At 37.3% G+C, this 21,868-nt stretch overlaps 2 protein-coding genes across 4 annotated transcripts; one reads left to right on the plus strand and one right to left on the minus strand.

Moving 5' to 3' along the window:
* The first annotated feature begins 1,651 nt into the window (after nucleotides 1-1,651).
* Nucleotides 1,652-16,812, plus strand: phaf1 (phagosome assembly factor 1). 2 transcript variants are annotated; one of them, XM_039692593.2, is made up of 16 exons: nucleotides 1,652-2,679; nucleotides 4,622-4,704; nucleotides 4,813-4,896; nucleotides 4,986-5,029; nucleotides 5,185-5,264; nucleotides 5,364-5,458; nucleotides 8,506-8,603; nucleotides 8,897-9,009; nucleotides 10,558-10,691; nucleotides 10,849-10,932; nucleotides 11,053-11,135; nucleotides 11,286-11,329; nucleotides 11,419-11,468; nucleotides 11,615-11,673; nucleotides 13,511-13,583; nucleotides 13,937-16,812. In XM_039692593.2, the coding sequence occupies exons 1-16, from the start codon at nucleotides 2,616-2,618 to the stop codon at nucleotides 14,024-14,026; spliced, it is 1,278 nt and encodes a 425-aa protein (XP_039548527.1). In that variant the 5' UTR covers nucleotides 1,652-2,615; the 3' UTR covers nucleotides 14,027-16,812. The 2 variants fall into 2 exon arrangements, with proteins under 2 accessions (XP_039548527.1, XP_039548528.1); XM_039692594.2 differs by having other exon boundaries at nucleotides 8,539-8,603.
* On the minus strand, nucleotides 15,357-21,787 carry b3gnt9 (UDP-GlcNAc:betaGal beta-1,3-N-acetylglucosaminyltransferase 9). 2 transcript variants are annotated; one of them, XM_039692155.2, is made up of 2 exons: nucleotides 21,538-21,787; nucleotides 15,357-20,256 (listed from the first exon to the last, which is right to left on the minus strand). In XM_039692155.2, the coding sequence occupies exon 2, from the start codon at nucleotides 20,169-20,171 to the stop codon at nucleotides 18,834-18,836; it is 1,338 nt and encodes a 445-aa protein (XP_039548089.2). In that variant the 5' UTR covers nucleotides 20,172-20,256; nucleotides 21,538-21,787; the 3' UTR covers nucleotides 15,357-18,833. The 2 variants fall into 2 exon arrangements, with proteins under 2 accessions (XP_039548089.2, XP_039548088.2); XM_039692154.2 differs by having other exon boundaries at nucleotides 15,357-20,259.
* Between the last annotated feature and the right edge of the window lie 81 nt (nucleotides 21,788-21,868).

Raw genomic sequence — 21,868 nt, forward strand, 5'->3', positions numbered from 1 at the left:
ACTAAAAATGCAGACACACCGACAGCACGCCACTCCGATAATGTTGCTTCTTGCTGTATAGAGGTTGATTAATCTATCAGACCATTTTCTTTGAGCATGTCTAACATGTCTAAAATTATTAGAGAAAAGATTTTTGTGTTTCATAAAAGGTATTGCAGTATATGAATTGCCTTTGTTTTCATATACTATATATTGCATCATTATTGAACTTTCCTAAAACATTTTATTCCAGGTCTTTTCATTCAACATGAATTTTTAATCAGCGAATCTGTCTTCTAGACTCAAAACAAGGAGAGAAATGTGGTTTTAGATTGTTTGTATAAGTATAGACACAGATTTTTTCTGTTATTTTTAACCGTTAGCAACATGTGTTAAAATTCCTTATTTTTTGTTTTATTCATCATGTTCCCATCTGAAGGATAAAAACAAACAAAAACCCCTGTGAAACAGACTGGCAAGGTTTGTTACCAAACACAATAAATAAAATCATGGCCAACAATGTTTCCACAAACAATGTAATTGGAGTTTTGATCTGGACTATTGGTGCAGAGAAAATCAAATTATTCACAGAGCTTTGCAAATCATTCACAGTGTCTCGTTCTGTCTTTTCGATCAATTTATGTCAAATGTGAATATTGGATATGAGTTGTATGTTTCTTTCATTCTGTTTGGAGTTGTTGTTTGCCTTTTTATCCAAAGCTACTTACAAAGCTACCTAATTACAGGAAAAGGCCCAATGGGACAATAGGGGGTTAAATGGGGTTTGCTTAGACACACAAAATCATGTTCCTTATAATAAACAAACAATAGTTTGTTACATTTACAAACTATCATGAAAGAACACTGTATCGCATGTGACCAACACAACGAGGTGCATCTGGATCTTAAACGTAGGCTATATAACGATTTTTATCCAACATTGATTATATTGTATACATTTTCAGATCTATTATTCTGTTGTGTTCTATTCTATTATATGCAATAGGCTATTTCATTATTATATTCTATTTTCATGCAAATGCCCTGCCCAATATGTTTCTTTTTTTTTTTCTTTTTTTTTTTTGGACACAAGGTTTTTGTAAACCCGAGCTGAGTAGCCTGCTCACAGAAACAGACACATGTAAACTCAATCAGAGCAAAATAGTCAGACACCAGGTAAACATATCATTTGAACATTTTTGAGTCATGCTTTTGAGATTAAATAATAAAACACAGAAGGTATGCTTAATTGAACCGTTTACCTCTCATCACTTGTAGGCCTACTAATGCAAGCACTCAATAAATGACGCCATCTGGTGGATTTTTTAACATCAATATTCTCGGTTTAACGGATTTAGCTGTCTGGGATTAACAAGAAGAAAGAAAAGTGGTCCATTTGCCCCTGCCCACCATTTGCCCCTGCCTATAACACCAACTCCTTATCTTTCAACAGTAGACTACAGAACAGACACGGTAAAGGCCTAGATAATTTGATATACTTATTAATTAATTTATTTATTTATAGATATTTGTAGTGGACAATAAGTTGTATTTTACAATTAAAATAATTATTTTCTCATCATTATTTTCTTCACTTCAACCAGTGATTCGTCAACTGTGCTATTTGACTTTTATTTTGGAGATCACCGCCAGGAAGTGCTATGTCGTTCGCACCGGAAGTTGAATAATCAGCTGATCATGGTGTTTTGGATGGAAGTTGTTTTTGGCACGGAGGAGCTCTTTCTTTATCATCTTAAGGCAATCTTAAACGTCAAAGACACCGGAAAATAAAGCTGCATGTAACAGTGCGGCGCCTCCAACAACCGAAACGGCCGAACGCGGAGAAATCCGTGTTATTATGAACAGATGGTGGTCATAAGTGATGATCTGTTTGCTTGCTGTTGAATCATCGGAAAGAAAGAAAACAACGTCAGGCGAAGCTCGAACGAGTCACTGATAGTCCGATGTATGTGTCTCGAGTCATATAGACCGGTCATAAAAAGCTTAAATGCATGTAATGTAACTGTTTGGACACGAAACGGCTTTCGTTCGCTGTAATCAATAGCAGCGTACGAGTTTAATGTGATTCAGGAGTAAGTCAAAGGTCAGATCACAGTGTGTTTTTTTTTTTTTTTTACAACTGACAGCAGTTTTATAAATAACGTTACTTTAATTCCGTTTATGTGAAATATAAGATAATTAACGCCTTGAATTAATTCATGCTTAAGAAAGTTGATAAAAGAGTAGCAACCTGTAACCAATTGTTCCTAAGTTACCTGACATCAGCTTGTTGTGACTGACATACAGTTTACTTGTCTAATTTATTTAAGCTTAAGTCATATTGACCTTTTTATATGTGTGTATCTGTTATTCGTTTTACAGTGTTATTTATAAGTATGGTGACAGTGGAACGCGTTGATAGCTCGATTGCATCACTTGTGTTTTGACATATCTGACGTCAGGGTGTCGTGTCACTCAAACTGTGTTTAAAGTGTGTGGGAGCTTTTTAAACTTACTACTTCGTTAAATTTGGACTTGTTGATTTAACGGTGGATTATTCAAGATTTGTTGAGAAGGAAGATTCAGATCTGGCACAGTCAGAGATCCTCGTTGATATCCCCAATTTCTCCCCGCCAATGCTGGATCTGGAGGTCGTTCCTGAGCGATCTTTGGGAAATGAACAATGGGAATTCGCATTAGGTGAGTGTGTGGAATATGTTCAAAATCTGAAGTAACATTGCATGTTGCACAAAAATGTATTTGTTATTGACAGAATGTTTACTATTTTAAAATAAGCTGTTTTATATGACTGTGTAGTCAGTTGCCATCTGGATTTCATATTTGCACCACATGCTTTTTGACACGTTCACACATCCGAGGTTCTCTTGGCCTGAAAAAGGTCTCTGTTACACTGAGTGAATTATTTGTCCTTTTAGATTTTTCGCTGGTGCTGCTGGCTAATGATATTGATAATGATCTTATCTCATCATTCCAAAATAAAAACCCCTCCCTCATGCATCTTCTCTGATGACGTTTTTACTGGGCCTGTCACTCACATGAGATCACAGCAATAGAGTGTTAGGAAGTGTGTGTTTTCCCCCTATTAAAGGGATAGTTCACTTTGAAATTAATTTGATATGGTTTTGCTTACCTCAAGGGCATCCAAGATGTAGGTGTCTTTGTTTCCCCAGTATTTTCAATTTTGATATTTTTAGGTCAAACCGTTCTTGTCTGTCAGTCATTTAATGGAGATTTATGGGGTCCACCCTGGGTTCACCTCAAAGAGCATGCACAGAGAAGTCCAAATTAAACATGATTTAATGACTCGTAAATGTAAGTACACATTGATGGCCTAAGACACGAAATAAGTGGTTTGTGTGAGAAAACGAACAGTATTCATATCGTTTTTACCTCTTGTAACCACAGCCACATCGAAGTGATCTGAAGGCATGGGTGCTTTGTTCTGCGCAAGCGTCGGAAGTGATCTCTTGCATGGTTGTGAAAAAAAATCAACGTTGTTTGTTGATATATCGAAATCGTCTTCCATTGCAATTTCCTGTATATCTAAATATGTTTAGATCTTCATGGTGAAGGATAACACTTCTGAAATCTCTGTGTAAACAATGAGTGACGAACATGCGCGAGAGATCACTTCCGGCGCGTGCTGGCGCACTTGCGCAGATAGAAGCCTTCAGAGTACTTGGCCTGTAATGTGATTACAAGAGGTAAAAACGATATAAATACTGCTCGTTTTCTCAAACAAACCGCTCATTTCCTGTCTTAGGCCATCAATGTGGCCTATGCATGTTCTTTGAGTTGAACCCCATAAACCTGCATTATATGACTGACAGACAAGAACTTTTTGACCTAAAAATATCAAAATTGAAAATACTGTGGAAACAAAGACACTTGCATCTTGGATGCCCTTGAGGTAAGCTAAAACAGATAAAAATATTTCAAAGTGAACTATCCCTCTAATTCAACTTGCTGAATGGTGGAATTTCCTGTACACCATAATGGTGGGTAAGGTAGTTCTTCACCACAAATTCCACTGTTCAGAGTGGAATGATGAATGGAGTTTTTACTTCCGGATCCCCAATGGTCCAATCAAGTCCCGTACTTCCTTTTTTTTTTTTTCAATAAGCAAGAAAAGTTCCCAACTTCCGTTTTATTATTTTGATTGGCTATCAATTTTATTGTTTATCAGCTGGGGAAAAATCGCTCTCAAAAGTTATTCTAACAAAATTGTTCCTTTGTATCATTATTGTCATGGTTTTGGTGTAGAATCCACTATTCTTTTAGAGTGAGAGGATATATTTTTGTTCGAGCTTGTAGCTACTTCATGGTTATATTTATCGTTTTTAGTGTGAATGGACTCTTAATGTTCAATTTAAGTAATATTTGGATGTACTAGGAGCTGTGTTGTTTTTTTACGACCATTAAAAATTTCCACTATTTCTAAAAGCTGTGTCATAAATTATTATAAACAGTAACAATTTATTTTCTTACATATTCTATTTCTTAAATACCATATGATATTATTATAGTTTTAGTTCTGGAGCTACTAGAGCTGTTGACTCTTCTTTTAGCATCATGTGAACCGAAACCTGACAATCTGTTTGATTGTCTTGATTTTTTCCAGGGATGCCATTGGCCCAGGCCATTTCCATATTACAGAAACACTGCAGAATCATAAAAAATGTCCAGGTGCTCTACAGCGAACAAGTAAGTAGGATGTGCTATTACTATTATTTTCTATAAATGTCTATGTGTACTGAAGTTAAATACAGATTTTTTGTATCCTTATCTGACCTATTTCTCTTCCTCAAACAGATGCCACTCAGCCATGACCTCATTCTCAACTTGACTCAGGATGGAATTAAACTGCTGTTTGACGCCTGCAATCAGAGACTGAAAGTGAGAGACAACATCTGTGTGTGCACACGCATGGTTTATTTCTTACACCCGTTACATTATGTTGCAAATACATCTCCATCGTTTTTCAGGTCATTGAAGTGTACGATTTGAGCAAAGTGAAACTGAAATACTGGTAAGTGATCTTATGTTTTGCCACAGAAGTTGAGGATTACATTTTGTCTTTTACTCTTTTTCTAGATGTTGTAGATGCTGATATACTAACATCTACCGCTAACAACTGTGTCAGCCAGAGAAATGTAAAATGACCATTTTCTCTGTTCATTACAGTGGAGTACATTTTAACTCTCAGGCAATAGCACCTACTATTGAGCAGATTGATCAGTCCTTTGGCGCTACTCATCCAGGAGGTGAGATTTATTGTCAGCTTCAGTTATTTGTCCAGACCCCTCATTGCTGTGTTTTTATGTGTTTATGATTGCTGGGGGATTCATGTTCTCTCTTTCCAGTCTACAATGCTGCCGAGCAGCTCTTCCACCTGAACTTCCGAGGGCTTTCCTTCTCCTTTCAGCTGGACTCTTGGAGTGAAGCTCCTAAATATGAGGTGAGACTATGTTCCCTCCCTGTGTTGTTCATGCTCTTAAAAAAAGCTTCTGTTGTATTACCATTAGATGGAAACCATGGTTCTGAAGGATACCATATTCATCATGGTATTTAGATGGAGCTTCAAAGAATCCTATGGTATTACCATTGTACATATCCTAAGGAGCATGGTATTGGTATATATCTGAATAAGGATGATATTTTCCATTTTTTTCAGTGTTTATTCTCCCTTCTGTTTAGTATTTGCTCAGTGGCGAGGATTCAAGAATTTAAGGAGATGATTCCCATGAAAATAAGTCAACCAAATCCAAAGTTATGAGCATGTAAATGTTATTGTTTCACCACTAGGTGGCGCTGGTTTAAAACTCCTCAGACTTTTTCAGAGCATCGTGCCAATAACCGATACCAAGTTTTATACATTCATGCGTTCATAAAATACAGCATTTTAGTACAAAATTCAAAATGGCCAATATGGAAAAATTGGATCGACTCTGCATGATGCCCTGAATCTAACAAGACCACTTTTATGATTTTTGGACAAACCGTTCGGAAGTTCTAACCAAAAATAGTAATTTTTTGTATCTCCAGACCAGTAGGTGGCGGTGTGCCGAAACGCAGCATGTAGCCTCAAGTCATGCTTGTTATTACACGTACCAAGTGTTGGTCTGAATAGCCTTCTGTCTGTTTAAAATTAGTTTGCACGGTATTCAAGAACTGTTTGACGAATCAACTTGAATTCCATAACTTTTTGTCGGCATGGTCCGAAGATGATCTGGTTAAAATTTCGTGAAAATCGGAGCAACTGTCTAGGATGGGTTCGAAAATGTAGGTTTAAAAAAAATATTCCAAATGGCCGAAGGATTTTAATGATGGAAAATAACGTCATATGATGCAATCGAAACGTATTTTGTTTCGAGCCATTATGGTTCAGAAGTTATTAGTATAAACATAAGTGAAATTTTGGACAGTTGGTGGCGCTAGAGGGATTAAGTTAGAGACTCTGAATTTGTTCAGACTGTCAGACAGAAGTTATGATTTTTAGCTCACTCTAACAGTAAGCTAAATTTCATAAATTTCCCGCAAGCGGTTTTATGGGCTGCCATAGACTTATGTACGGTAAACGAAGTGGAAGAATAATAAGAACGCCAACGATTTCAAGAGGTACCTACGCACTTTCAGTGCTTGGCCCCTAATGAATGCAATATTACTTTATTATTAATAAAGTACTTTAAAAAAGATAAATACAGTAACACTTATTGCATGTAACCCAATTATACCAATGTCAGTATTATTTATATGCCATTATAGTTTATTTGCATAATGTATTTATATTTTTAATTAGATAATTTTATGTTTTAAGTCTACATTTTATTTTCTACATTTTACTTTTGACATTTTTATTAGTTTTTAATTAGTTTAAAATGTTAGTAACATTTTAAGTGGTTTAATTTTTATTTATTTAGTTTTAGTTCAGTTTTAGTTCTTAGATGCTCAAATCTTCTTCACAGTAACGTATTTGGAATAAATTCATACATCGGGCGGGGGTTATTTTATCATGAATTGAGACTAGAACTATGAAAATATTTTTCTGCATTAAAATAAAGCCAAAATAAAAAAGTTTTTAATGTAATGTATTTATACACTCACCTAAAGGATTATTAGGAACAGCATACTAATAGTGCATTTGACCCCCTTTCGCCTTCAGAACTGCCTTAATTCTATGTGGCATTGATTCAACAAGGTGCTGAAAACATTCTTTAGAAATGTTGGCCCATATTGATAGGATAGCATCTTGCAGTTGATGGAGATTTGTGGGATGCACATCTTGGGCACGAAGCTCCCGTTCCACCACATCCCAAAAATGCTCTATTGGGTTGAGATCTGGTGACTGTGTGGGCCATTTTAGTACAGTGAACTCTTTGACATGTTCAAGAAACCAATTTGAAATGATTTGAGCTTTGTGATATGGTGCATTATCCTGCTGGAAGTAGCCATCCAGAGGATGGGTATATGGTGGCCATAAAGAGATGGACATGGTCAGAAACAATGCTCAGGTAGGCCGTGGCATTTAAACGATACCCAATTGGCACTAAGGGGCCTAAAGTGTGCCAAGAAAACATCCCCCACACCATTACACCACCACCACCAGCCTGCACAGTGCTAACAAGGCATGATGGATCCATGTTTTCATTCTGTTTACGCCAAATTCACAGAAACAGAAATCGAGACTTATCAGACCAGGCAACATTTTTCCAGTCTTCAACTGTCCAATTTTGGTGAGCTCTTGCAAATTGTAGCATCTTTTTCCTATTTGTAGTGGAGATGAGTGGTACCCGGTGGGGTCTTCTGCTGTTGTAGCCCATCCGCCTCAAGGATGTGCGGGTTGTGGCTTCTCAGATGCTTTGCTGCACACAGTACCTCGGTTATAACGAGTGGTTATTTCAGTCAAATTTGCTCTTCTATCAGCTTGAATCAGTCGGCCCATTCTCCTCTGACCTCCATCATCAACAAGGCATTTTCGCCCACAGGACTACCACATACTGGATGTTTTTCTTTTTCCCTTTTCACACCATTCTTTGTAAACCCTAGAAATGGTTGTGCATGAAAATTCCAGTAACTGGGCAGATTGTGAAATACTCAGACCGGCCCATCTGGCACCAACAACAATGCCACGCTCAAAATTCCTTAAATCACCTTTTCTTTCCCATTCTGACATTCAGTTTGGAGTTCAGGAGATTGTCTTGACCAGGACCACACCCCTAAATGCATTGAACCAACTGCCATGTGATTGGTTGATTTAGATAATTGCATTAATGAGAAATTGAACAAATGTTCCTAATAATCTTTTAGTTGAGTGTATATTTATATTGGTCTTTATTTCAATGAACAAAATGTTTTAATAGTTTTAGTTTCAGTTCATGATAAAAAATAAAAAAAACCCAGCCTGATGTATGGATTTATCCTGTGATGATGATGTGAGCATCTTTTTACCTGGGGAGACACCTGCAGAGACACTGCATTCTACTACTAGCTGTTTTGCTTTGACAGCCTAACTTTGCCCATGGCTTGGCCTCCCTGCAGATTCCCCATGGGGCCACTGTCAAACGGATGTACATTTACTCCGGAAACAACCTTCAAGAAACCAAGTAAGATTTGTGCATTTGTTTGGATAATTGAGGCCTTTGTGTGAGGATAAAAATGTATAAAAATACCACCACTAACACTATTGAGCATGGATGTGTTTATTAACAGACCTTCAAAGTCATCATCTTATTATGTCCATTTGTAATGTTGATGTGGCCCAAGGGGAGCATTAATCTGCATTTAGTCTGTTACCTTGGGTATCTAGTTTTGATTTGTTCAATTTAAGCGTTTGGTAAACCTCATGGATTGCATTTCCACAAGCAGCGATTATTGTAAATGATATTTTTCTTCGCAGGGCTCCGGTGATGCCTCTGGCCTGTTTCCTTGGTAATGTGTATGCAGAGAGTGTGGAGGTGCTGAGGGATGGGGCGGGACCCATGGGTCTCAAACTTCGTCTCCTCACCGCAGGTATTACAAGCAACCCAAACTCATTCACTAATGTCAGAAATCATTATGCATTGTTTCTATTAAATATGCACTTGACTAAATTCATTCATTATAAGCTTTTTATAGAAGTTTCATTTTCTCACAAACTCCCAGAATGCTGAGATTTTTTTTTTTAGATGTCTCAAAGGAAACTTTTCATCACCAGCTCATATCATTGCCCTCATCCTGTACTTTGTAGCCACTAGAAAACAATATATCTTGTAGAATACCATATTTTGATCATTCTTGATTCCATTCAAATTTCTGTGTTTTAATTCATAATATTAGCCTGGTTCAACCAGACTCTAGTTCATTTCATTTCCACATAGTACAGAAGTAAAATGAAATTGAGCGGAAGTGCGTAGGAGGGCGCAGCCAGGCTATCATAATATGCCATTAACAAAAAAAAAAAAAAACACTTTCCTGTGTTTAAAGGCATGTCAAGACATGTTATTTCCTAAGTTATGCTGTGCTTAGAAAACCAGCATTAGTAATGTGTGCTTTAGATAAATAAACAAAATTATTAGTCATCACTAACATAAAACAGACAACATAGGTTTATTTAATCACTTTAGCATAAAGCAGAGCTGGAAAAAACATATATGTATTGATCTTAACAAATATGTTTATATAGCTACTATTATCCATTCTTTAGTCATTTTCCTGGTAATCAGTACTGTGACTTTAACTACTAATAATAGTCCAGTGGTTCACAGCTGAAGGGTCCTTACCCAAAACTTGAGGCTTGTGATCAGTCAGACTTGGTTTCCAAGTCTGATGGGTCTTATGGGGTCACAGACAGCAAAAAAAATAAAAAATAAATGCTAACCATAAACTGCAACTATGTAATCATGAATTTGTAAGGATAGCAAAACACTTACCACTAGGTGGCGCTGGTCCAAAACTTCTCAGACTCTTTCAGACCATTGTGCCTATAACACAAACCAAGTTTTGTAACTGTAGGATAGTTTTTTTTAATTATTTTACAGTTAATAAATAATATTAAAACAAGCTCAGGATTAAAAAAATGTAGCATAACAAATTTTAAAAAATGATCTTTTTTAATACATTCAAATATGCGTTAAACTGATCAAAATTCACAGTAAGGCATTTAAAATATATTTTTAATAATTTTCAACTTCATAAGAAATATTTCTTGAGGACCAGATCAGCATATTATGAAGGAACAAAATGTATGAAGGAACATGATGTAACTGTAGTAATGGCAGCTGAAAATTCAACTTTGCCATCACAGGATGTAATAATATTTCAAATTATTAAATAAATGAGTGCAGTCTTGGTGAGAATAGGATTAAAAAATAATGGCAGTGTGGGTTTTTTTTTTTTTTCAGAACCAATTTTGCTACTGTGTTGGGTCACCACTTGATGTTCAAAGTAAAATCTTGGTGCCATAATCCAGTTTATAAGTGATATCCAGTGATCCAGTGTTAATGGAAATTGAATTGGAAAACAAATATGTTGTTTGGAACGCTGCTTTGTCACATTGTATGTGTTACCTCACTTTCTCAGGATGTGGCCCGGGAGTGTTGGCTGATACGAAAGTGCGGGCTGTTGAGAGAAACATCTACTTTGGAGATTCTTGTCAGGATGTTTTGAGTGCTCTTGGCTCCCCACATAAGGTCTTCTACAAGTCAGAGGACAAGGTAATGATGACTGATCCAATTTATACTCAACACACAGTACATTAATCTCAAGATGAGCAAAGATACATTCTTTGCTCATAAATAATAAACCACGCCATTCCCTCTTCCCATTCACTCGGTTTGTCCTGACATATCTTTTCCTTTTTTTACGTCTCAGATGAAGATCCATTCACCCTCCCCTCACAAGCAAGTCCCGTCCAAATGTAATGACTACTTCTTTAATTATTATATTCTGGGAGTGGTGAGTATTAGCTTTAAATGACTATTTGTTACTTCATTACATCTGTTAGTGTAGCTTTTGTTTGTTCCATTTGCTGAAAGTCATTGAGCTTTGAGCATTATGTCTCTATATATCTTTCAGGATATACTATTTGACTCTTCAACCCACCTGGTCAAAAAATTTGTCCTTCATACCAACTTCCCTGGCCATTACAATTTTAACATGTAAGTCTTATTTCTTTGCTGTATTGCATTGGAAAGGTCTGGTAGGTTTGGACGTATTGATTGAAAATTGGTCTTCAAGTGTTTAGAAATGTGTGGTTTCAGTATCGCATACCACTTTATTTACACACTTTATGTGTGTGTCCATCTCAGATATCATCGGTGTGATTTCAAGATTCCTCTTGTCATTAAAAAAGGTTAGTCTATATCAGACTCTCTGGACTAGATCATAATTCTCTGTTGTGTCTCTGTAATCTTTTGTCTCATTCTTTATATTCTGTTTCAGATGGGGCAGACGCTCAGAGTGAGGACTGCATTCTGACCACTTACAGCAAAGTGAGTTCATAGGCCTTGTTTAGCCTACACATTCTTTATATAATAAAGTATATACACATGCATTAGATGTTATGTAGTATCGTATGCGATAAATAATTAAACATTTTTAAGTGGGTACTTATGATGTTTTCAACCTTTGCACTCAGTGGGATCAGATTCAGGAGCTGTTAGGACACCCCATGGAAAAACCAGTTGTGCTACACAGGTGAGAAATGTTTATTTTAGCCACATATACACTAACAGTACAAACTGTTTTATTAACGCCTTCCATGGCTGAAACACTGAGCGATTACATGATGCAGTTCAGTAAGTTTTACTATATCTTAACATACCTTTTAATGTTTATGTATGTTCATGTGCTATAACTTGTATTAAAATGGCCGCTTGAACTGAGGCACTACAGCGATCTGTTATGTCACATTCAAGAGCATCAAAACACCTTTTATTGTTTGAATTTCATAATCAAATCGACAGAATTTGAAAGCTGAGACTTTGTTTCTTAGCAGAAGTAACAAAGCTTTGTTGGATGTGAGGCGAGCTACAAATAATATTTGATGTAGGAACAAAAATCTCGGACCTGGCAACCCTGACTTGATTCATAGGGTCAAATAGAGCCTGCTTTAACGTCACTACTTAAAGACATTATTGCCCTAAATTCAACTCAGGAGACATTTTCTTCACACACAGTATGCAGTCTGGTTCCGCCTCTTATTGATTGACAGGATATAATTGGCCCCCACAATTGGCCGATAGTGAAAATAATTGCTTTTAATGGCCGATACCGGTGATGTAACTCCACAACTACAGTCATTAGAGTATTAGTAAACCGTCTGCTTAATATCTGCAGAAACTTTATTTTGATGGTCCTCCAACAGACATTAACTTGGCAACTAGATGTCTGCTTATTTTATTAACCTTAACCAAACAGCCTATTAATACTTGAGCTAGTTAATGAAAGTTAGTTGATATGTAGTTGCAAAGTTACTTATAGTTAGTAGAATGTACTTATAGTGTGTATATATAGAAATAAAGAGTAACTTTTTATATTTCACCATTACTTTAATTGACAAAACTATTTGAATAGTTTTATTTTAACATAACAGCACTGCCTGAAGTTAAACAAAAAAAGTCAGAGGTCATTCACATGCTTTAAAGGAGTAGTTCACTTTTAAAAAAAACTTTTGCTGATAATTTACTCACCCCCATGTCATCCAAGATATCCATGTCATTCTTTCTTCAGTCAAAAAGAAATTAAGGTTTTTGATGAAAACATTCCAGGATTTTTCTCCATATAATGGACTTTAATGGGAACCAAACGGTTCAAGGTCCAAAAGACAGTTTCAGTGCAAACTGCAAACTGTTCAAAGGGCTTTAAACAATTCCAGACGATGAATAAGGGTCTTATCAAGCGAAACAATCACTCATTTTTAAAAAAAAACAACAACAAAGTTTAAGTTTTATAAGCTCAAATGGTCGCCTTGCTCTGTTCTGTGATTCGTGTTTGTGACTCTCCTGTTCGAACTCGTTTATCAAAATGAACAAATATTATTTCGTGTAATTTGGTTCATTCAACGAAGGAAATGAACGTGTTGACTCAGAAAAAGATTTGTTCATTTTGAAAAAAAAAACAAGTTAGAATAGGAGAGTCACAAACCGCGACCATTTGAGCTTTTTTTTTTTTTTTTAATTGAGCGATCGTTTCGCTTGATAAGACCCTTATTCATAGTCTGGAATCGTTTAAAGCCCTTTGAACAGTTTGCACTAAAAATGTCTTTTTGACCTTGAACCGTTTGGTTCCCATTGAAGTCCATTATATAGAGAAAAATCCTGGAATGTTTTCATCAAAAACCTTAATTTCTTTTCGACTGAAGAAAGAATGACATGGACATCTTGGATGACATGGGGGTGAGTAAATTATCAGCAAAAGTTTTTTTTTAAGTGAACTACTCCTTTAATGCAAGCTACAGCACAGAGCCACCGCTGCATATGAAAACTTGTTTATAATCCTTTGATTAATGGATTAATTGTGCACTCCTCCGCAGGTCATCCTCTGCAAATAACACCAACCCTTTTGGCTCCACATTTTGTTTTGGACTGCAGAGAATGATATTTGAGGTATGTGACTGGGCCATCTATGTGTACTGTTTGTTTTACTTAGTAAGCCTGTATAAAATGTGGCTTTTAAAAATAAATAAAGATATTAATTTTACAAATAAATGGCAGATTTCTTTTTTCATGTTTACAGTACAGTGAAAGTATCATTTGCTTATATAAAAAATGTACTGATATTAAAATTTTGGATGATGCCGAAACAACACCCATTGACTTTTTATTTTTTATATTATGGAAGTCAATAAGGTCCATCAACTGTTTGGTTAATCATATTCTTTTTCATAGTCTATAATATTGGCAGATAACCATAGCTCATACACAGCTAAGCACTTATTGGATCATTGCTGTTGTTACAGGTCATGCAGAATAACCACATAGCTTCTGTGACTCTCTACGGGGCGCCTCGTCCAAGTAGCCTGGCCCGTGCCGAGCCCAGTGCCCACTGAGGAATCCGCCATGCCCACGGTGCCCGTCCAGCCCTGCAGAGCCTCTGAACTGACCAGTAGAGTGTGCCTTCACTCACTGCTGCCATCACACAAGCTAAAGCAAGACATGCTGGGAGTTTCTCTGGAGTTAAACTCTTCCCCCCTCAATTCGGTCTCCTCAATAATAGCATGGAGCCTGCTAATAATCTCATGCAAACCTGGCTCTGCCCCCAAAGCTTTAACCCAGACATGCATCAACGTCAGCATCGTTATAGTACTTGTGGATGCACAGTGATTCATTTCCACACAAGCATTTCTTTGTTGTTTTTGCCCAACCTCCTAAATTTCCACACCAGACGCACCAAAGGGCGAACATTGAACCGATTTCTCCTCTGCACGCTAAACACTTTAACGAAAAACACACGCGCGTTCAAGTTCATTTGCTTTCCTACGCGCAGAGGATGAGAACAAAGTCGAATGAGGACAAACTTTTGCCGCGTAAATTCAACGAGAGTGTTTTGTATGCATTTACGTAAGGTTACAAGCACAAGCTTGCACAGTGTGGATCCAGTGCTGTGAAAATGTTCTTGTGGCACACATAACGATTCAGAAACCCATTTCATACCAAGTCAGCAGCACAGATTACCTCCCATTTCAATACCCTACACCCGCTTATGTTGATTCCGTTATTGTCTTGTTGTTCATGAGCTCATTAGTTTTGAACATTTGCACTAAAATACACCTAATTTACTTGATAATTGTCTCCTGTCCACCGAGGAACGTTTTAATTGCGAGTCTCCGAGTGAAAGAACGCCGGGGGAGGGAACGACGATGTGCAATCTAGCTGCAACCCAGACCGGAGAGAAAAGCCATCCACCCATCGCTGTTTCTTTTTCCCACTGTTAATTCCGCTTGCGTATTTTTATTTTGTTTCCGAGTTGAAAGATGTGAAGTTCTTTTTCGCTTGTTCAGTATCTTACAAGTCTTAACCGCAGAACTGTTCTGTCACCTGATTGCCAAATCATTAGCCAAAGAAGAAACAGTTAGGTCTTTGACATTTTTAATACCCATAGTGTAAGAACATTCCCTTTTGATTTGATCTATTAAGTCTCTGAATTGTTTTTAGCATAGCAACTCCCATCGATTTATTAATGCTGCTTTCTCTCTTCAGATTTGTTGATGTTGTTTCCATAGCAAGTAGATGTGATGCTTTCTCAAGCACGGTGTGTCCATGTCTGTACAGATCTGTAAATAGCGTGCAGAATTTTCATTGTTTTGTTGCCCTAATGGTACCGTTTCAGATCAGCTGATGTTTGGAAGTCCCCAGACTGCTAACATTTTGAGAGGGACAATATAGCGGCTTCCCTCGAGTGTTGTCCTAGATGCCACTTTCGGAGAAGACTAGAGCATTTTAACTTCAGTAGATGGTCTGATCACCTCTAACTACTGTTCATTGCTTTGCTTCCACCAATAGCTGACAAGCTCCACACCTCTGGTGTCATTCCAACCTCCCTTCAGGCTCCTGCAGTGTGTGGTTCAGGCTAATTCGGGCATTCAGCTTTGTTACATTAACTCCGCTGGAAGACCGTTAGTGGTGTTTTTAATATATTTTACCCTTAACTTTTGGTCTTTTACAAGGAAGATGCTTTTAACATTGTGCCTCATCTCCCACCGAGCCTGTCTTGACTTTTTTTCTCTGTAAATGAAATTGTTTTGAACTGCTTTGTGTATGTCTGAGCATGTAAAGCTAAATGAATAGTCATAGTCATCCGAAAACGTACCTGAATATTAGAGGAAGAAAAAAACCCCGTCTCGTTGGGTATTGAACTCTTTTCATGAAGCGCTAGTTTACTGTGTTCAGTGTATTTAAATTGATTATTGCAGTCTGCGTACAAAAACGTTACAGAAAATGGAGGTTGCCCTTCATGATCTGAAGTTCACAAAGTGGTTGTGGTGTTTCTGTCTCAATACGATTTGTACTTTTTGAAACGGATGTGGGGTTCTATTTTAATATGGTTAGATCTTAAAAGCAAACTGTTTAGATGCACAATTGGAATCTCCGTCGTCCATAAGGAACAACACAACCGCTGTTTTATTGTCATTTAGGGATTGTGGGAATGCGGTCTGATGGGCTGATTGCCTGCCCGAACTCAGGTGGATGTTTTTTTTTTTTTTAATGCCAGGAGCAAGTGAATGCTTTTCATCTAATGGGTTTTGGCTGTAACGTTTCTTCTTCAGACTTTATCCTATTTTTGCATCGGAATGAATGAATGATCATCCTGAGGATTGTAATTAGAAATGGATAAACTCCATACAGTGTAATGCGCATATTAATGCTATGTATTGTATTCCTCTATATTGTATGTTCTTCCCCATCCTCCAAAAAGTGATTATTTTTTGTGGATTTAGTACATTTAACCCATTTCTGGAAGTGGGATTTATCCTCGATTAAAAAAAGTGTGTATCTAAATTGATTGCTATGTGGTGTTTTGTATCACAGATATTTTTACTTCTGTAGGATTAAGGAACATGTACACGGAATATCAACATTTATCAGGCAATTTTTGTTGTTTGTTTCTTTTTGTTATGTTTTCAAAGCAATAATCATTGCGTTGATGGAGTATAAATTGGAATGGTCTGGTTTGTCAAAAGCTCCGAGTGGGGCAACAATGCTGTGACCATTGGATCTACTGAAAGCATTATGATTTTTTTAAACTGCTAGTTTTGCATTTTGTTCATTAAAACTGTTACAGTGTGTTCTACAAAAATATTTAAAGAATGGATGTAATAAATATGGGGGGAAAGAACGGAGGCATCTTTTGTTTTTTGTTAAAAAAAATATTCACTCAATTTTCATGTTCACAGCAGGCTACTTTCAGAATCATTCAGTTGAGTTTAATGTAAATCTAAAAGACAGCAGGTCATCTAAAACAATGCAGCACACTAATCAAAGAAAAAAAAGTGGTGTCATTTGTCTAATAAATGATATGTATACAGTTAAAGGAGTAGTTCACTTATAAAAAACACTTTTGCTGATAATTTGCTCACCCCCATGTCATCCAAGATATCCATGTCATTCTTTCTTCTGTCGAAAAGAAATTAAGGTTTTTTCTCCATTTAATGGACTTCAATGGGACCCAAATGGTTCAAGGTCAAAAAGACAGTTTCAGTACAAACTACAAACTGTTCAAAGGGCTTTAAACGATTCCAGACGATGAATAAGGGTCTTATCAAGTGAAACGATCGCTCAATTAAAAAAAAAAAAACAAAGTTTAAGTTTTATAAGCACAAATGCTCGCCTTGCTCTGTTCTGTGAAGCGCGTTTGTGACTCCCCTGTTCGAACTTGTTTATCAAAATGAACAAATCTTTTTCCGTGTCATTTAGTTCATTCAATGAACAAAATTAATGAGTTGACTTGGGAAAGGATTTGTTCATTTTGATCAGGGTTTCTCAAACTCGGTCCTGGAGGGCTGCTGTCCTGCAGAGTTTAGCTCAAACCCTGATGAAACACACTTACCTGTGACTTTCTTGTGATCCTGAAGACCTTGATTAGCTAGCTCAGGTGTGTTTGATCAGGGCTGGAGCTAAACTCTGCAGGACAGCGGCCCTCCACGACCCAGTTTGAGAAACCCTGATTTTGAAGAACGACTTCAAACAGGAGTCACAAACGCGCATCACAGAACAAATCAAGGTGACCTTTGAGCTTATAAAACTTAAACCGTTTGGTTACCAGTAAAGTGGATTATATGGAGAAAAATCCTGGAACATTTTCATCAAAAACCTTCATTTCTTTTCGACTGAAGCAAGAATGACATGGACATCTTGGATGACATGGGGGTGAGTAAATTATCAGCAAAAGTTTTCTTAAAAGTTAACTTCTCCTTTAATATTCTGTTCTATATTACATAACTCAGTAACTTACTTTTCAAAGCATACCATTAGTGTCCATTTTTTTGCGATTCCCTTACACTTCCTGTACAACATCTTTATAATATAGACAAACTCTACAGTAATTTCCAAAAAAAAATAGAGAATAGTTTGAGCTGAATACAGATGGTTTTGTGGACCTTTTTTCTTAGATTTTATATTTGAGCAATCAACAGTCAAAAATAACAATTTAGTCATCTTGTTGCAACCTTGAAATGTTCAGATATGTCAATGCAGATCACTACAGGTGATTTTCAGTGAATAATGACTTAAATTTCTCACACAAAGCTATCAAATGGCTTCAGAGCATTTGGAATATAGCTTTATGAGTTGTACTTTGGAGCAGGACAGATATTTGATGGTCATTGTATGTTTTCTTATTGGAAAAGAGCAGCATGTTCAAAAAAACAATCAAAGGAAGTCATATAAATGGAGATATAAAAACAGATATCAAGGCCACGAATTAAGAATTCATTCCCACAACTTAATTGAGTTCATCATTTTAGGTAAATCATGCCCATGATGTACTGATTCATTCCCTCATTTTAATTTAGTTAAAGACCCCTGTGGTGAAAATAAATGTTTGAATGTTGTTTATAGGTCTATGTGGTGTTTTTAATATGCTTTAAGACAAACCATGTGCAAATTCATGTCAACACCATTGCTGAGTATTTTCGGCAGTGGAAAAAAGACACGTACTTTACAAACTATGTGTCAACATGTGGGCGGGCTTTAGCATATCATTAAATTGAAATTGGAAATCTTATTTATTCAGATTTCAGATTATGTATAAATCTTAATTTCAGAAAATGTGTCTATTTGACTGGTTTTGTAGTCCAGGGTCACGCATTCCCTATCCGTTTCATGTTTTAGTGTCACAGTACAGTAATTTCCTAGGAGTTAGTGCTCCACAAACACTTTTAACCCATAGTCGTTGTTCCTAAGCTTCTCCTTTGCCTTGTTCTTAGCAGTCATCTTGTCACTCCATTGAAAGGGCAAACCCGTAGAATCCTGACTGCTGTGACACTGAAGGTTAGGGTCATGCAGAAGGTTCCACATGAGCCAGATCTGTGGGACAGTCAAGCTGTGCACCACCATCAGCTCTCTGTAGAAGCAGGGGTCAAAGACCTGGAGGTGAGGGGCAGCGGACGGTCTCACAATTCCAAAGGTGCGGAAGCCTTCGTGTCGAGTCGGCTGAAGGTCGATCCTCAGCAGACACATGCCCAGAAAGACATCATCAATGGGGAAGAGTTCCACCTCTTTGCAGGCGAGGTGGAGCTTCAATGCGGTATGTCCCGACATGACAAAGCCACCTCCGCCAGCATAGGACGGGTAGATCCCCTGGCCGTAAATAAACTCGGGGATGAAGTACTTACTGTTGCGCCTGCGAATTGGTCTTGCGCGGACAATGATGTCGCCGACAAAAAGATCCTTATCGATCTCTTGACCCCCGAGCATCTCCAGGATATTGTCGATGTTCACGTACACATCTGCGTCACCCTTAAAAATAAACTTTGCTTTGGGACAGCTAACATTGATCCACTGTAGGAAGTGGATTTCTTTTAGTGTCAAGTTAAAGAATGTGTCTTCAAAGTCCCACAGGAGGATGTCATGAAAAGTGTGGCTCTCATATCCCAAAAGTTTGTCCCATAATGGAAGCACTGTTTGATTTTGGGGTACACCGAGAAGAAAAACTCTCCTCACGTTCACATCTTTCGGGAAAACACCTTCTCGTCCCCATGTGCGTCGAACGACTTGACGTTTGTCGAAGTCCGTTGCTACTGATTTTATGGCGATCAGCATGTAGGGCGCTCCTTCTGGTCCAGAGCACTTTGTAGGCTGATCGATTAGCAGCTTGAAGTCCCGTTGGTCTTTTTTTCGAAGGTAATCGTGAAAGTCAAAGGAAGCATGTGTTGGTAGCAGACTTGCTGTCGTTGAGGGTTGGAGAATTTTAGACTTTGCTTTCTGAGATTTGACCTTTGATGGTCTTTGTGCTTTAGGCTTGCTGTGAACCTCAGGCTTACAAGGAGGTTTGTCTGGAGATTTTGAAGGGAACGACGTTGTTTCCAGTCCCTTTGGTGCTCCACTGAGGAGGGTTCTTGAGCTGGTGGATCCATGTTGAATGTGCAATGTCCCCCATACGGGTGTCATACTTTGATGGGCATATAACAGCAGAAATAGCAGCACCAGCAGAATTAGGGAGCAAAGTATATCTCCCTTTATATAGACCCTTCTCATGGTGTGACCGTTATATCCCCATGAAATTCAGTAGAAGTCATGTTCTTCTTAAAGTGTTTAGATTTTCTCACAGCCGTAGTAGGTTCTGCTAAATAAACGTATGAACAAAAGTCAGTTCAAATAAATGCACAATAACTGCTTGAAAATCATCATTTAGGTTGTATTTTCCTCCTAAAAATAAAATACATGCTACATTTAACCTTTTAAAACACACAACTAAATCTGCAGTTATGCTAATCATGTCCGTAAAACCAATTTCCTATTGATATGTCTTTGAGAGGCATCACATATACTTCTTACCACAGCATCCTGGATGTCATCAAACAAAAGGAGACACAGGATATTACTTGACCAGAGTTATGCTTCATAAACGGCCAGGACCAGCATACTTATGAAACAGGATACACAACCAATTTATGGCAGGAAACACATCTGACCAATTTTAGAACTTAAAAATCTTTTCTGGCACTTCAAAGTAATATATATATATATATATATATATATATATATATATATATATATATATATATATATATATATATATAGGCCTATGTATGTATATTGAAACAATTGAAAGAGTTTAAATGCCTCTTTCATGTGTTATTCACAGAAATCCTAAATACAGTTGCTTTTCCCAAGTCATCGGTCAGTTTAAAATGCGTATACATTTATCAATATAATTTGTCAACACCACATAATGACATTATTTTAAGAGATGTAAATATTACTTCATTCCTCAAATATGTTCACTAAAATTATTAGCTCAATTGTACATTCTCTAACTACATCGTAAGTATGAGTTTTGAGTATTGAACCATTAGTCAATTGATTCGTTAGAAACACCAAGCCGAGTTGAGTGCCTACAAGTCTCCTGAAAGAGTGTTTCTAACTTCTAAGCATTTATTTCCCCACTCATATGACAACCCTGTAGCCCTACTGTGTTTGTTCTACAACTGCTTATTAAAGTTTTAACGAACAAGATCTGGTTCAGTTCGTTAACGAGCGACGTTATTCACTGACACGCTGAGCTTCGAAAACAGCGACTCGCATTTGCATCTGTGCACGCGAATTAGTTTGCTTAATATTCATTCAAAAACAAACGCGTCACCCCACAGACATATAAACAAACCCGTGTAAATTAAACATTTGAAATTTAGAAATGAAACTCTAAATACAATTGCATTCTGGTTGCAATATTTTAAAATGTGCTAAACACTGCCAAGAGCGATTAATTATTATGACCCTTCAAGATCGTTATTATAATGCGTCAACATTTCAAGTTGCTTTCTTTTTCAATTATATTTTCGCGTTCAGCCTTCTTTATAACTGTCTTTCTTTGTTTCAAACATACATTTACAAAACTTACCCAGATGACGGCGTACCAGGAGAGCAATGACAAGACAGAACTGCAACCAGATCCAAACATCTGCTTCCACTAAAGCTGGGACTTTTGCTTGTTTCAGAAAAAAAAAACTTTTCCAACTCGCTGATATACGCTAGGTTATTAAAAACATCTCTGTACGCATCAATTGTGTTCGTAAGAATGTACACCAGTTACAAGATGAAGACTTCTTGCACATTTTTAAAGTTCTTTCATTGATCACGTGACAGCTCGAAGCTTGTTGGATGCATGGGCGCATCGCGCGCGCCAGATGCCAGCGCAGCAGCTCCTCGCGAGCCGGGAGCGAGGACAGGGA

The sequence above is a fragment of the Pimephales promelas genome, chromosome 10, assembly GCF_988280905.1.
Source record: "Pimephales promelas chromosome 10, fPimPro1.hap1.1, whole genome shotgun sequence".
Lineage (NCBI taxonomy): Eukaryota > Metazoa > Chordata > Actinopteri > Cypriniformes > Leuciscidae > Pimephales > Pimephales promelas.